This window comes from Electrophorus electricus, chromosome 10 (assembly GCF_041902795.1).
Source record: "Electrophorus electricus isolate QZ-2024a chromosome 10, ASM4190279v1, whole genome shotgun sequence".
NCBI lineage: Eukaryota > Metazoa > Chordata > Actinopteri > Gymnotiformes > Gymnotidae > Electrophorus > Electrophorus electricus.
This window is the reverse complement of record NC_137506.1, coordinates 942,675-960,000: the sequence shown is the minus strand read 5'-3', so window position 1 is coordinate 960,000 and position 17,326 is coordinate 942,675. Positions and strand designations below refer to the sequence as shown.

The window sequence follows — 17,326 nt, the reverse complement described above, 5'->3', positions numbered from 1 at the left end:
GCGCAGCTCCATAGCTCGTGTCCTGGCGCTCACGTTCCCAGCGCCTTTGGACTCCGACGGAGCAGAGTGTGTGGCGGACTCCCTGCTCGCGGGAGCGATATCGATAAGCCACGCCCCCTCTGTGTTAACCCTACACATCAACGCGGGTGGAGGACTAACGCTTGCAGCCTAATGCAGCTTAATGCAGCTTAATGGAGCCTAATGCAGCTTAATATATCTTAATGCATCTTAATGTAGCTTCATACATCTTAATGTAGCTTAATGCATCTTAATGTAGCTTAATGGAGCCTAATGCATCTTAATGCAGCTTCATGCATCTTAATACAGCTTGATGTATCTTAATGCAGCTTAATGCATCTTAATGTAGCTTAAGTTGCATTAGGCTCCATTAATGTAGTTTAATGCAGCCCAATGCATTTTAATGTAGTTTAATGCAGCCTAATGCATCTTAATGTAGTTTAATGCATCTTAATGCAGCTTAATACAGCCTAATGTAGCTTAATGTAGCCTAATACATCTTAATGTAGCTTAATGGACCCTAATGCAGCTTAGTGTAATGCAGCTTAATGCAGCTTCATGCAGCCTAATGCAGCTTAATGCATCTTAAAGCAGGCTAATGCAGCTTAATGCAGCTTGATGCAGCCTAACATAGTTTAATGCAGCATAATGCAGGCTCATGCATCTTAATGCAGGCAAATGCAGCCTAAAGCAGCCTGAAGCAGGCTAATGCAGTCTGTTGCATCCTAATGCAATCTAATGCAGGCTAATGCAGCCTGTTGCAGGCTATAGGCGCGGCATTCCTTCACACGCCGAGCTGGAGTTTAGAACATTAGATGAGTACCAGCCTACACAGTAAACCAGAAGTAATCGTTAGGAAATCGGGTTTGTTTTGGCTTGAGAGCGCCTTAATTAAAGCCTGAGGCATGGGCAGGCACGTGAAAAAAAACAAAACAACGACATTTTGACGAGTGAGACGATTATGCGAGTCGTAAAGATTTGTCGGCTCTTTTCACACTGGGTAGCCTTGGCGGGTCTCCTGCGGGTCTCCTACGCGTCTCCAATGGAAACCAGCGCCAGGGTCGCAGCCCTCTGTGTACTCGACAACACACGCCTGGACAGCTCTAACCTTCACCTTCCGAATACACACGCCAGCTGCTTCGACAGCAGGGTCGGGCGGATATTTCAGGAGCAACTATGAATTAGTATGAACCGAGCAACAGACCACAGAAAAGCGCCCCAAAAAGGCCACGCTGCTTCACTGTTCACATTTTGGTTGCATCTTACATTTAATCACGAAAGAAAATGTACCTTTTTTATTGATCTTTTTTTTGTTTCTAATTTCCTGGAGCAAATGCTTAATGTATTATGTAATAAGATAAAACCGTAAAGTAGCAACAATTCTGATTTACTATAGGTAACATGAAAGGAAGACCAAGAGTGTTAAATATCTGCATTTTGTTTGCTTTCATTAAGTTATAATGCTAGTAAAAGACCCGATTTATCCATAACGTGGATTAAGTAATGTCTTATTAACACATAATAACAACAACAACCATAATAATAATAATGTTAGCTATTTGTCTTCACAGGAAAAGAAGCTAAGTTTACAGAATTTCACGTGCTGTCCAGCTCCTACTTCCATTGCTTCACGCGCTCCAGGATATCCGCCTGTTGGAACGTGTCACGCGGGATTTCCCAAGGCCGCGCGCTACAAGAGAGGAAAATGACGTCTTCCAGCTCACAGAAACGGAGCGCCAAAAGGAATGAGAGGAGTCGGCCTGCCTCTGCCACGTCGTTATACTCGCGGCCCACACCACCTTTACACCGCGCCGGGCTCCACGCAGATCTGAGGGACTTTACTTTTCCAGCTTTTGGGTTTAACACAACCCCCTCATCTGTTTTCAGGTCTGTTAAGGTCCCCCAAGGACCCTGCAGAAAGGTTTATACTGACGGACAGACATTACACTGCAGCCAAATCCAAGGCTGTGTTTTGACAACATTATAACTGACATACTTGCCTTATGCCAGATTAATGCAAGATGAATAAAACTAGAGACAAAGGTTACAAATGTGCTGTAATTAATTTTTAGGTATGAAACACATGACTATTTACTGATAAACAAAAAGGCCGATATACAAAAAAACAAAAAGTTTGACAAAAAGTTTAATTACTATGTGTTAAATGACATTATAGACATACATAGTAATGTTATTTTAAAGCTTTTCCCACCATCATATTAAATACCCTTATGTGACTTTATTAATCTAGAAACATGACATATACTGCTAGTGTCCAACATAACTGCTGTACTTCCTCTTTGATGCTGGACCAATAGGACGTCTGGATTTCTGACCAGTCAGAAGTCCAACACAAGCCCTGCCCGTACGAGACAGCAGCCAACAGTTCGGCTCAACACCTTGGGCTGAAACCTCGGGTTGTGTTGTGGCTTCTGATAACCTGTTAATTCAGGTGCTGAACTAAACTCCACACATACATGTCACGACGAGCTGCAGGAGACCACGTTATTCCCAAATTAGGGAATGCCGACGAGAGGAGTCATTTACTCACACTCTGTGCTGGATTATGTGGCTAAAGTTTTAGACAAGCAAAATACAGAAGCAGGAAGCCAAGAGATTTAAGGTCTCAGACATTAAGGAATTAATCTGGGATACACTAATCAAAAATTAAAAAATGAAAGGATATTAGGAAATATGTTTGACCAATTCTAAATTTGCAGCAGCCAAATATGCATAAAAATATTTTGCATTAGCAGTGTGACCTTAAAAACAAGCACAGTTAGTTGAATGGTACTGCAATATTTTACCAATTCAACTTTGATCTGCCATCAAATACGCATGCTTCAAGTAACCTGAAGGTCCCAGAATGCACTGATGCAAATTTCTCAGCCAACTGGTTATAGCGCTGATGGTCCACTCTGTCCGAGAGGTGTGTCCAGCCCTGACTCTGCCCCCTCTTCTACCACCACCCTCGTGCGTGTGCACAGAGGGGGGCATGGGTCACAAACACACAGGAAGGGACAGTGAGCACCCCCACGCTGGAGAAGAGAAAAACACGTGTGAAAGGAGAGAGAGAAGCCCACCGTGTACATTTGAAAGTTAAACAGTGAATTTTAAAACTTCAAAATTTATAACCGGCTGGTTTTAGTTCACTGATCATGATGGAAATAGTTAAATACTGCTGGTTTTCTCTAAGGTACATCCCACCAGTGTTTACAATAAAGCTGGTCAATAAAGATGATCAATAAAGCTAACCAAAATTGTGCGTAAAAAATTAAAATCTGCATAATTACAACAAAACAAAACGCGTCATAAAGCCCTAAAAGATAGCACACATTTCTTTTCTTTTCCTCAAATCTGAAAGGGGAAATTTAAGAGATGCCATTCGGTTAAATCTGGCAGCCCACAGTTCAGTATGGCCACATGAGATGGAGCTCTCACCCAGCTTCCTGTGGTTTCGCTGTCTCCACCTCCCGGTTCACGAGCTGGGCACGGGGATTTGCCACACCATGATGGTGGAGACGCTCTCGTCATGCCGCGAGTGTTTGGACTTCCAGTTGAGTCTGCGGTGACCGAGGCCGCCCGACACCACCAGCAAGGAGCTCACCTCCACCTGCCACGCCCGCTTTGCCCCGTGGGTGCGCGCCGGGTCACTCAGGAGGTCGTAGATGTTTCCGTGCTCCGGCCCGTGCCGGGGCCGGGGCCGGGGCCGGGGCCGGGGCCGGCAGCGTCGCCCAGCCACACAGCTCCGTCGCTGGCCGGGGTCTCGCTCAGCCCAGACCCCTCCACGGGTGCAGGCGGGCTGGGTGAGGTGGTGGGTGGAGCTCCCCTACCCTGCTGTAGATTATGCACAGGTGTAGCCGCGGTGAGGAACTTCACTGGGCCGTGGTGAGCGTGGAAGGAGACCATACCTCGTCCTGCGGGGGCCGAGGGGTGGGGGGATTAAACATTAAATGATGTGTGTGTTTTCACGAACCTCTCTCAAGTACCTGCACGCTAATTTATATTTAGATGGTCACATGACTGAAAGCTCTATTTAGGCCGAAACACTGGCATCTAGCAAACATTTAACCATCTTGCAAATGCTAATGTTTCTTTCTAGAACCTCACTAAGAGTTACAGAAACACTCGGCCCCCAAGAGATTAATTATACCCACATGACAAACAGGATGCAGAAACCTGTGGTTTGGCCTCTCCTCGGAAGTACAGTAATTATTACCTTATAAGACAAATTAAAAGATGACTCGTTTTTAAACATGAGTGTTCATGCAGTGGCCCACACTGCACAGGACTGACATGCTGACTGGTAATGCAGACAAGCACCAGCAGTTTATTCATCTCAGCTGTGTCTCAGTTCTGACCCTGTCCCAGACTGTGGTAATCTCATCTTTGTCTCAGTTCTGACCCTGTCCCAGACTGTGGTAATCTCATCTTTGTCTCAGTTCTGACCCTGTCCCAGACTGTGGTAATCTCATTTTTGTCTGAGTTCTGCCCCTGTCCCAGACTGTGGTAATCTCATCTTTGTCTCAGTTCTGCCCCTGTCCCAGACTGTGGTAATCTCATTTTTGTCTCAGTTCTGCCCCTGTCCCAGACTGTGGTAATCTCATCTTTGTCTCAGTTCTGCCCCTGTCCCAGACTGTGGTAATCTCATCTTTGTCTCAGTTCTGCCCCTGTCCCAGACTGTGGTAATCTCATCTTTGTCTCAGTTCTGCCCCTGTCCCAGACTGTGGTAATCTCATCTTTGTCTCAGTTCTGCCCCTGTCCCAGACTGTGGTAATCTCATCTTTGTCTCAGTTCTGCCCCTGTCCCAGACTGTGGTAATCTCATCTTTGTCTCAGTTCTGCCCCTGTCCCAGACTGTGGTAATCTCATCTTTGTCTCAGTTCTGTCCCTCTACCAGACTGTTGTAATCTCAGCTGTGTCTCAGTTCTGTCCCTGTACCAAACTGTGATATGCATAGACCAACAGCTCTGAGAGTCAGTCTCTGAGCGTCAGAATCTGGGCTCCTCGGAACAATCGCTGGTTCTCCTCCATAGACTTATTAACTCCTACAGCATGGAAGGTCCTGGGCTTATTTGGTAGGCCCAAGATGTAGAGTTGTCACAAGTCCATTAATTATAATTAGGTAATAATAACAGGTAACAGCCTTATGTAAATTAAATCTCATTTCTTTTCTAGCGTTATCTCAAGACTCCCATTTTGGGGCAAGCCGTATCCTCTGTGGTCTGAGTACAGACAGAGCGACTGTTTCTCCTGAGGATTATGCTCACCTATCACCTTGGGTATCCCCTGTAGTCTGGGTACAGACAGAGCGACTGTTACTCCAAGATTTGTCCCCACGAGCAGGAGACCGTGACACACCAGCAGACTGCTGACTGACACCCTCTGGTGACCTGGGGACAGAATGAAACTATCAACTCATATTTCATTAGTTGTCTTTGATAGGCACCTGGCTGAAATTTTTCATGGGGTTTCAACATTTAAACCACAGATTAGGTGTAGTCTTGGTGTCCAAAAACACTCAGTGGAATCTGAGACTTGTCTTACAATGTGTCTATAAAATGGGTCTTAGATGCAGACGTCACGTCTGGGTAATTGCATCAGACTAGAATAGACAAAGAGCTACCTGTGTTGTTGAACGATATCAGACACTCAGTATCAGACAGCTGTGTAGGAGGAAGCTGGCTATAGAGAATGTGTGGTACGTTACTATGGTGATGAGCAGTAGGTTTCCCTGGAAACCCCACACACACACACACACACACACACAGAGAGAGCGAGAGAGGACTCATTCCTGTTTTTAGTGGAGCAGAGGGCGTAAGCACTGAGCACTTGCCCTGTTTGGTTTTAGACAAACAGCTCCAAGCTCTCCGAGTGCGAACGCGATGACACACGGGGACTGAACTGGCGTTCCACCACCAGGCCCCGGCTACTAGTCCAACTACGACGCCCACAGTCCTGAAAAGGCCTTTCACTGAGCATTGAAATCTCGGCACAGTGCAAACCGCAGTGTCTGGAGAGTGTCCGGACAATGCCAGCTCCTTAGTGCAGCTTTAACTCTCCGCCGTGCAACGCAAACTTGGCAAACTCCACCCCCCCCCCCCAAGGCATCCGACTCCCTCCCACACAAATCAGCCACCAAACTGCCAGTTAGTTGGTGGGGGCTCGAAGGAGCCCGGCAGCTTCTGTGTGTTCGCCCGGCTGGCCCGTGTTTTACAGCCATGGGAACTCTGTCGATCAGTCAAAGGTGAACGTGTTCCCTGACAAACTGCTCTCCAAGGGCACAAAGCCCGTTGCTGCGCATTACTGGTTGCACAAGCTTGGACGTGAATCAGGGGCCTTGAAATACGTTGAAAGTACCTTGTTTAATTGCGCAATCAAACGTAACCCATCCAGAGCGGCTGGCAAGAGGAACAGAAGCTGTTGTAGGATTCTGAAACGAGATTCCACTGGAAGCGAGAGGGAATGCTAAACCGGCCCCTGCTGCCCGAGCACGTACGAGAACACTCCACGGCTTGTTCCGACGTTCCGGACTGACGAGGACGGCGTTTTCACACTGAACGGTGTTCTACGGCAAGCTGGACAACTATGTGATGCCCAGGGAATTTAAAACGAGCATAGGACCAAAGAGAGAAGGGGTCCTGGATTCTGCCTGGTGGCTTGTGAGAACATCCATCTCTAGCTGCAATTTTGGGGAAAAAAAACAAGAAGACCAAAACAAACCAAAAATGTATTGCATGACAAGGAAGCACATCTGGGCACCAGATCATTTCTATTTTGCTTTTAGTGACCTAAACATTTGATTTGGAGCTTGAAGACCCAAAGTTCAGACACAAAGCAAGTGACAGCATGTATTTGGAAGGAAACAATGTTTGCACCTCTGGCATAAGCAAAGCAATGTGTTCGCAATTTCCACCAATCTCACAAATGATCTTAAAAGGTGCTTTAGCGCATCAGGGCAGACAAGGATGAAAACCATTGGATCTGCATGCTGATTGGTCTGCCAGGGCTCTGGCTCCAAACAAACAATGTCATTGCGGTGCTGAGCTGAATACTGTGCCATGTCATCCTGTCTGTCTGTCTGTCTGTCTCTCTGTGTGTGTGTGTGTGGTGTGTGCACGCGCGTCTAGTAGCCACAGTAATAGAGGAGACAGCAAATGAACCTCAAATATTGCCAAATCTTCTGTTATTTCCTGTAGGTGTGTCCTTCCTACACACAACGGGCATAAAAAGAACTCATGTTGGGACAGCCCAAGCCAACGGTCTACGTCAGCAGTTTGTTTAGTGTGAGCCCATAATCCCCTGCTAGGGGGTGACATCACAGTCATCGCTTTGCCACTCCATGTCTTGGGCTCACACACATGGTTCTTTAAGTTCTCAAGAAAGCTATGACACTCTTTTGGCAACCAGCCCACTCTACCAAAAAGTGCTTTCCTAAAGTGTACTCAAATCTGGCCAGTCCTGTACCTGGAGCACCTCCTGCTGAGACAAAGTCAACACACAAACAAAAGAGCTGCTCAAACTAACCTAAGCCCAGCTCGGTCACTTGTAACACAGGAGATGAAGCAGCTTTGGACAGGCCAGCGTGGAGGAAGCAAACTGCCTTCAGAACAGAGGATGTGCGTTCACTGCCCCGCTTCCCCCTCTGATGCCTGGCCAGTCACCCAGGACCCAAAGCAACACTTCCTCCCCCAGCATCTACACTCCCAGAGTCCATCTGAATGCCCAGAGTCCATCTACACTACCAGAATCCATCTGTACACCCAGAGTCCATCTACACACCCAGAGTCCATCTACACACCCAGAGTCCATCAGAACACCCAGAGTCCATCAGAACACCCAGAATCCATCAGAAAGCCCAGAGTCTGGTCTCAAGACCAACAGTGGAGACTTTGATCTCCATGTGCGTGGGCCAGAACAGCACTGGCTCATGTTGAGGAGCAGCAGAACAAATACACACCTACATTCTCTCTGTTTAATACAGACCTACATTCTCTCTGTTTAATACAGACCTACATTCTCTCTGTTTAATACACACCTACATTCTCTCTGTTTAATACACACCTACATTCTCTCTGTTTAATACACACCTACATTCTCTGTTTAATACAGACCTACATTCTCTCTGTTTAATACACACCTACATTCTCTCTGTTTAATACAGACCTACATTCTCTGTTTAATACACACCTACATTCTCTGTTTAATACAGACCTACATTCTCTCTGTTTAATACACACCTACATTCTCTCTGTTTAATACACACCTACATTCTCTCTGTTTAATACACACCTACATTCTCTCTGTTTAATACACACCTACATTCTCTGTTTAATACACACCTACATTCTGTTAAATACAGACCTACATTCTCTCTGTTTAATACAGACCTACATTCTCTGTTTAATACACACCTACATTCTGTTTAATACACACCTACATTCTCTCTGTTTAATACAGACCTACATTATTTCTGTTTAATACAGACCTACATTCTCTGTTTAATACAGACCTACATTCTCTGTTTAATACACACCTACATTCTGTTTAATACAGACCTACATTCTCTGTTTAATACACACCTACATTCTGTTAAATACACACCTACATTCTCTCTGTTTAATACAGACCTACATTCTCTGTTTAATACACACCTACATTCTGTTAAATACAGACCTACATTCTCTGTTTAATACAGACCTACATTATTTCTGTTTAATACAGACCTACATTCTCTCTGTTTAATACAGACCTACATTCTCTCTGTTTAATACAGACCTACATTCTCTGTTTAATACACACCTACATTCTGTTTAATACAGACCTACATTCTCTGTTTAATACACACCTACATTCTGTTAAATACACACCTACATTCTCTCTGTTTAATACAGACCTACATTCTCTGTTTAATACACACCTACATTCTGTTAAATACAGACCTACATTCTCTTTGTTAAATAGACCTACATTATCTGTTAAATACAGACCTACATTAGCTCTGTTAAATACAGACCTACATTCTCTGTTTAATACACACCTACATTCTGTTAAATACAGACCTGCATTATCTGTTAAATAGACCTGCATTCTCTGTTAAATACAGACCTACATTCTCTGTTAAATACAGACCTACATTCTCTGTTAAATACAGACCTACATTCTCTGTTAAATACAGACCTACATTCTCTGTTAAATACAGACCTACATTCTCTGTTAAATACATACTGCTGTTGGTGACCATGGGCTAATGGGGGGGGGGGGGGGGAATGGCAGCTTTATGCAAATAAGCACCTTAATGCATCACCACCCACTACCCTTAGCAGACATCCATTTAAATGCGAAATATTTCTGCAGCTTGCGTTAACAACCCAGTTTGTTTTAAACTGCTAGTCAATCTATGGCACTATCCCAGTTTCTACTTGCCCATATCAGCTATACAGCGGTCAGTGGACCCAGACCTGAGGAAATTAAGAGGAGGTTGGAGAACCAAAGAGACGAGGGCCTGATTCCACTCCAAACAAGCACTCCCTTGGCCACGTCCACGCGGGGGATCAGGCCATACTGCAGCGGCTGTGGTGGTGCACAGCTATCCATCAAAAGATCCAAAATTCATTATTTAATTTTAGAAAGCACAAAAGCTCTTCAGAACTCTTGGTTAGGGGCTTAAAAATGGACCCAGTGAAGACATTTGAACAGGTGTTGGGTCTCTTTTATAGACGCAATTAGAACACAAAAACTTGAGAGCAAGATTCCTATCTGAGCCTGCAAGACTCCCTCCCACCAGGAGTCTTTATCTGGGAATAAAGCAACTAAACTAAACTGGATGTGTTGGCTGCGCAGGCCCAAGGTTGGGAAAAGCAGTGGGGCTTGCAGTGGTGGTTTTCTGTCAGGACTACAAAACGGAAAATGAAATCTGCAAGTATTTTGTAATCATGACCATCTCCCTGAGCCTCCTACTGAAGGAGAGGTTCTCGCCAATGAGAAGACAGCACCACTCCTCCTTCTCATTTTCTGTTCTCTTTCTCTCTTCTTCATTTATCTTCCCCCTTCTTGGACTTCACTCCCCTCTCTCTCTCTCTCTCTTTCTCTCTCTCCTGTCCTCTTTCGGTACTTTACACTGAATCACAAAACCTTCTCTCTGTCCCCCTAACTGGAAACCCAACTGGGTCCTACGCAGGAACAGAAATAGGCCACACCCCCTCCGCAGTGACCTCACAGGCCTCAGACTTACTGCATACTGGAATCATGAGTAAAAGAAGGTTTGATTTCACGGTATCCCTTCACCAGTCCTGATACGTTTATTAAACCAACATCCTGTTTTAAGTGTTTGAACCCCATTTGTACCCTACCAGGGCAAATCCATGTGTGCAGCCCCAGTGTGTTCACTGTGGAAAACCGTGGAAGCTCCAGACATTCAGTCTCGGAAGCAGGCAGGAACGACTCTCCAGGGCGTGTGCATACCTCGACACCTTTAAGGAACAGAGGCAGAGCCTGTCCCAACAAATCACTGGGTATGATTCACCACGTGAGAAAGGGGCTGGCCAAACGCTGTGTACCGCTAGCGGTCAAAGAAGGAGAAAATGTATATATAGGCCATATGGCACCGTGTGCATTCTTTTCCACTGTGTCTGTGTGTGTGTGTGTGTTTGGCATGGCACTGTGTGTGTGTTCTTATCTGCAGGAAGCTTCAGGATGTCCCGCTCGACGCCTCAGAGCAGGAAGAGTTTAGTGGGGCTGTGACACCCGACAGACCGTGTCCATGATCCCTGTGGGCCGGCGAACCCCTTGTGGGAGTCCTGACCCTCTGCTGACCCCAGATCACTTCCTGATTCTTTCTCAATGTTACTTGGCCGTCTTAAACGCTCCCCACCCAGGCTCAGAACGGCAGATTAGCAGGGCTTGGTTGCTTTTATTTCTGTTCGGCCTTTGTGGCTACACCACTGAGATTCCTGTTGCACGTCTGGTGTGGAAGTGACTCCGACCTCTAGCAATGAGACCTCAGACAAGATCAGATAACAGATCCAAACACAGCGGCAACGAAAACAGATCGGAGGAGTCGAGCTTTGCTAATGCGCTGTCTTATTCTTTTAATGGAAAACAGTGATGTGTTTCTTGCACACAAATGCCACCTCCGCTTACAACCCACTCAATCGGAGAAGAAACGACGACCAGAGACATGTAGGCGAGGATGACGACGGTGGTGGTGATGAAGCACTCTGACTGACACATCCTCACAGCTGTGGTCAGCTGTGGTGTGAGCAGAGACTCCTGGACAGAGGGTCCAGACAGTTTGCTGTCACATGGGACTATTGGCCCCGGACTACAAAACGTAGCAGGTTCTTTAAAAAACCTCGTAATTGTCGCTGGTGGTTGCCAGATAGCCTGTTTGAACACTGGTGAAGAATTTGGTTAAAGTGTGTGATCTCACAATGTTTGAGTTAACGTTGTAGCACACAAGAGTCCCTGGGAGAGAAGAGGACTAATGTGCCAAACCATAGTAATAAAACACACCAGCCCACATACATACACACACCCTTCCACACACACACGCCACATACACAACCATACACACACCCCCCCACACACACACACACCACACACCCCCACACACCCTCCCAAACACACACACCTCCGCCACATACATACCCTCCCACACACACACACAAAGTAATCAGGAGTGTTTACACTGCAGTCTCGGGGATAATTACACAGCTCTGCAGACAACACACACACACACAAAGTGCACAACGTCACCTGGGCTGAGACCGAGCCGTCTAGACCAGGTTCCACTCAGGGTCTCTGGAACTAGCTGCACTTCTATAGTCACACCGCACAGCCGGTGCACTCTGGATTAAGCTGCTGGATTAAGACGTGTTTGGAGGGGTGCGTTTATGTCTGTGGGCAGGTGCGTTTGTGTCTGTGGGCAGGTGCGTTTGTGTCTGTGGGCAGGTGCGTTTGTGTCTGTGGGCAGGTGCGTTTGGTGTTGGGGTTCAACCTGCCGGAAGTGCATACATGTGTAAGAATGTTTTCTGGGTTCGGTGTCCACTGGTTGTTGACTGTTGTACAGGTGGAAAAGGTGTTCACCTGAGATGGCCGTTACCGAATGACACGGGCATTCACGAGCGAGACGCGTGTTGCTGAGTGAGGCGTGCGTTACTGTGTGACACAGGTATTCCTGCAAGGCCAGGTGCACTACTTTGTAAAGGATTATGTTTCCCCAGGGAGGAGATTATTGCCAGGTGTGTGTTCACCCGAGTTGCTGCTGACGGCCGCGTAGTTTGATGAAGGTGTGCTTATACCTGACAGCACACTGCTGGTTTGAAGAATGTTTGTATCTACTCGAGAGAATTATTCCCAATAGGCCTTTCGGATGTTTTGAGCCGGAGGCGTGTACCCGAGTGGAGGGAGTGTACAGGTACACGCTGTGGGGCCGTGGAGGTGCGAGTGTTTACCTGAGAGGGCATTGTTGATGGGCGCGGCGATGCTGATGTCCTGCAGGTGTTCCAGGGTCTCTGTGTGGAAGAGGCGCAGGGTGGAGCCGCTGCTAAAGGCGATCCAGATACCCACTCCTGCCACGGCTAAGTGGGACACCACCATGCCTTCGTCTTGGTGCACCTCCACCTGGTGCTGCACAGGACACACACGCTGGGCACATCTGCAGCGCTGGCGTGCGCGCGCACACACCCACAGCAGCATAGACTGTGCAGAAGCCATGCGTCTCTGACTGTGCTGGATATCGTATCAGTGCGTTAGGATCACTCCACCTTTAAGCCCAGACACGCCTGTTTATTTATCCAAGCCCTTACACAGCGTTAGCAGAGACCCTTAGAGTAGCGGACATGAGCGCTTTGCTGTGTGGTTAAACTCCAGGGAGGAGAGTTGGGGAGTTGGGGAACAGTGCAGAGAAGTCAGGGCCAACCTGTGAGGCATGTAGACTGCTCCGTGTGTGTCTCTAAGGCACGTAGACTGCTCCGTGTGTGTCTCTAAGGCACGTAGACTGCTCCGTGTGTGTCTCTAAGGCACGTAGACTGCTCCGTGTGTGTCTCTAAGGCACGTAGACTGCTCCGTGTGTGTCTCTAAGGCACGTAGACTGCTCCGTGTGTGTCTCTAAGGCACGTAGACTGCTCCGTGTGTGTCTCTAAGGCACGTAGACTGCTCCGTGTGTGTCTCTAAGGCACGTAGACTGCTCCGTGTGTGTCTCTAAGGCACGTAGACTGCTCCGTGTGTGTCTCTAAGGCATGTAGACTGCTCCGTGTGTGTCTAAGGCACGTAGACTGCTCCGTGTGTGTCTAAGGCACGTAGACTGCTCCGTGTGTGTCTCTAAGGCACGTAGACTGCTCCGTGTGTGTCTCTAAGGCATGTAGACTGCTCCGTGTGTGTCTCTAAGGCATGTAGACTGCTCCGTGTGTGTCTCTAAGGCATGTAGACTGCTCCGTGTGTGTCTCTAAGGCATGTAGACTGCTCCGTGTGTGTCTCTAAGGCATGTAGACTGCTCCGTGTGTGTCTAAGGCTCCGCTCTTTGCTTGACTCTGGTGCTGGAGAAAATCAGATCTGTGTCTCTGATCATGTCAGCTGCTGCATGAGATCATGGTGAGATAACTCGGGGGAAAAAAAGATTCAGGCCGAGTCCAGAAGAGCAGAGAGGGAGGGAGAAATAAATCACTGCTTTCACTATAACACAAACACCCTACTTTATTTGTTTGACACTTTTTAAATGTCTTTTCTCCATCTGTAATGCATTAGAGTTTAATCTTCATTTTCTTTTCACAAACTATATAATGTCCAACTGCTGTTGTATTATTGCTGTGGTATTACTGTTATGTTTGTATTATTCGTTAATGTGCTCCACAGGCCTCAGGAGAAGGGGGTCAGACAGATGGAAGGTTGTGACTAGTGTACACTTCAGGCCAGAGGCCCAAGGGTGTAAGTGCACACTCCGAGCTGTCTCACTCCGAGTCGTTTCACTCCAAGCTAGGTCGACAGCTGCACGTCAGCTAGTGTGAGCCGGCACAAACACTAAAGAACTTAGTGACGTTAACAGAATTGTGTGTGTGTGTGTGTGTGTGTGTGTGTGTGTAAAAGGCAGAAAGTAAGGATTTACTGTCCTAACACTTTATATAGTGCTAAAAATAGAGAGAGAGAGAGGGAGAGGGAGAGAGAGAGAGAGATAGAGAGAGAGAGAGAGAGAGAGAGAGAGAGAGAGAGAGAGAGAGAGAGAGAGAGAGAGAGGTGGGGATGCAGATAGTCAGATAGTAAATGAGCGTTAAAGTGTTTCTGGCTACACAGCAAACACAAATTATTAACTCTGCACTCCCCACACACACACACACACACACGCACACACGCACAAATCCACATCCACACATACTGAAGAACGAAGTTCAACAAGTTTCTGCACACTCAACATAACACAGACTTTAAGACAAAGGCCAAAGCTTTGACAGGAGGTCTCCTCATGCTGTTAACGGCGAGTGTGTCTGGACACTGGAGTAGGCGTGGCAGGATTAGGGAAGGGAGAACACCCACCTCCATCCCGATTGGCTGAACCTGCACGGCCTGACGTTTAAAATAACCCCCACCTGTCTCTTGATTGGCTAAAATTGGCTTGCATGTCTTGATTGTCAGCGCATGTCCTGATGGGTAAAAGAACTCCCCTCCCCTTCTGCTCACTCTTAGCACCTGATAACTACGGAAACTAAATAATATCTACAGGCAGGAAGTGGTTTGTATGAGAAGAGTGTTTTTTTTTTAGAGTTATCTGGGATAACACAAAACCATCGCTGGTTCGGAGAAACGTACTGCACGCGGAATTCGACCCAACTACCAAAAACTCCCGAATGTGCAAAACTACTGAAACAAGTGGCCTGTTCTCTCCGTCTGATCAACGGTTTCCCCCGGTTGCCGGGGTTGCCGTGGGTAACGGGCGTCGCTTTACCTCCACAGCGTGCGTGCGGGCGTTGACGACGAAGACCTGTCCCCCGGACGAAGCCCAGACGTGGTCCCCGACGGCAAGCAGCGCCTTCACCGGCAGCACCCCGAGCTGGAGCAGGTGCGCGCTGGACGCATCCCAAACGCCTCCTACAGGGGGCAGGACAGGACAGAAGAACAGAAGAAGAGACGCAGGGAGGTGAAGAGTGATCAGACTGGGACCCAGTGAAGGCCCTGACTGATAGGAACTCATATGAACTCTGACTGATATGAACTCATGCGTTTATGCGTGCCTGTGAGTGTGTTTGTTCGTGTGCGCATGTATGCCTGAGAGTCTCCAGAGATGCTGGACAGATGGAACTAAACTAAACTCTTTCTCCCTTCAGATAGCGTCAAATGGATCTTCATTCAGTGTGCAACTCTGACCCCTGACCTCAACTCAGCTGTGCTTACATAATGGAAACACACACACACACACACACACACACACACACACACACACACACACACACACACACACACACACACACACACACACCCCTAAATGCTAATGGCTCTTGCTGCTGTCTTTTTTTGTGTCTGGGTTGCTATCTTCCTCTCTCTCTCTCTCTCTCTCTCTCTCTCTCTCGCTCCTTCAGAAATGTGTGTCTGATGACTCAGTTCTGCTTTTTAAAAGATGTGACTCTTTTCGCTCTTAACGTCGTTTCTCGGCACGCTTTCACACACAGTGCATCAAAACAGTAGAGAATGCTGACAGATTAAAGTGTCCACAGGACGGCAGTCCCGCCAACCACGTCAGCAGGACACGGGCCCACGGGACACGGGCCAACAGGACGGCAGTCCCGCCACCCACGTCAGCAGGACACGGGCCCACAGGACACGGGCCAACAGGACGGCAGTCCCGCCACCCACGTCAGCAGGACACGGGCCGACAGGACGGCAGTCCCGCCACCCACGTCAGCAGGACACGGGCCCACGGGACACGGGCCAACAGGACGGCAGTCCCGCCACCCACGTCAGCAGGACACGGGCCCACGGGCCAACAGGACGGCAGTCCCGTCACCCACTTCAGCAGGACACGGGCCCACAGGACTGTTATCCACAGTAATGGAGTGTGCTAAGGTGGGACATCTGGACTGTGTTTGTCGGGTCTGAAATTCTACCAGGACACTTAAGCTTCTTCGCATTACAGCCAATAGCTTTGCTCTTCTGGCACACAGACAGCACACAGCACAGATCCACTCAACTCAACCGCCTAAGGACAAAACCACATAATATCTGTCCCGTAGGGATCCATGACACCGTGGCCAGAGAGACAGATGAAATATTCTAGTGGGAGCGGGAGAGAGAGAGAGAGAGAGAGAGAGAGAGAGAGAGAGAGAGAGAGAGAGAGAGAGAGGCACAAAGGACAGCGAAGTGACATCAACACACACACTCGCACACGCACGCACACACACACTCACGCACACACACACACAAGCAGGCCTTACCGGTGGTCCGAGAGTACACAGCGAGGGCTCCGCTGACCAGGCCCACGTAGAGACAGGAGCTGCTGTAGGCCAGGCACATGACCGCCGCCCTGTCTGGAGAGGGGAAGTACTGCAGGCGAACCTTCTTACAGCGTTGGCTGCTCCTGTAGACGCAGACGCTGTGGGACACACGCGGCGCAGGACGTGAGGGACCCACTGGCTCACGCCTCAGCTCCACAACACCTGCAGGCCCTCCTCTCGGGTTTGAGGTCTAAACCTGTCCGCTTTCAGCCTGAAACACGGTTAAGACCCCCAGATCTGGGCCGAGCCCCCACACAGAGCTCCTCCCTCGCCGCCACCACGGCCGAGTGGGCGGGAGGACGGAGGTCCAGAGGCAGCCTGAGGGCGAGAAGAGTTTCCCAGAGTGCTGCTGTCCTGTCTTCAGCACAGGAACCCTGATGCGCACGCCGTCAAGCATGTTCTAGGCCTCTAGGATTGACATATTTGTAGGTTTACTACAGGGATGATGGAGAGAAATCGATTTTCCTGAGAGAGAAGCAACATGACCTGCAGCCTTTCACGTGGAAGCATGCAGGAAGAGTGGAGATAACGTGATTACACGCACCTGTTTCTTCTGGGACAAACAAGGAGTAGACGATGTTTGTCTGAAGACTCACCAGCGTGGACAGACTGTGTGGATATCATAGCCCAAACACCGTGGGCTAAACACCACTACCCCAACACTGCGGGCTAAACGCCGTGGGCTAAACACCACAGGGCCACTGAATAACAGAACTGCCTCTTCAGTCGTTTCTCGCTCAGTGTTCATAGCTGAATATGTGTCTGCATTACTAGATCAGAAGGTTCAAAACTCAGAGGACCACGTCCACTTATCAAATGTTCACTACT

The 17,326-nt window shown here is 48.1% G+C and overlaps 2 protein-coding genes across 2 annotated transcripts in view; both read right to left on the bottom strand.

Annotated features, from left to right (window-relative positions):
• The window catches only part of kbtbd11 (kelch repeat and BTB (POZ) domain containing 11), a 9,945-nt gene extending 9,904 nt beyond the window's left edge, over nucleotides 1–41 (bottom strand). Inside the window, exon 1 of the mRNA XM_035532844.2 lies at nucleotides 1–41. This exon is cut by the window's left edge and continues 279 nt beyond it. The gene's annotated coding sequence lies outside the window, so the exon portion shown is untranslated.
• Nucleotides 42–2,146: 2,105 nt separating this feature from the next.
• arhgef10 (Rho guanine nucleotide exchange factor (GEF) 10) overlaps nucleotides 2,147–17,326 on the bottom strand; it is a 54,209-nt gene continuing 39,029 nt past the window's right edge. The window contains 7 exon segments of the mRNA XM_081722191.1: nucleotides 2,147–3,056; nucleotides 3,460–3,726; nucleotides 3,729–3,935; nucleotides 5,288–5,410; nucleotides 12,473–12,647; nucleotides 14,956–15,098; nucleotides 16,439–16,596. Of these exon segments, the coding sequence (XP_081578317.1) occupies nucleotides 3,497–3,726; nucleotides 3,729–3,935; nucleotides 5,288–5,410; nucleotides 12,473–12,647; nucleotides 14,956–15,098; nucleotides 16,439–16,596 (1,036 nt within the window). The 3' untranslated portion in view covers nucleotides 2,147–3,056; nucleotides 3,460–3,496.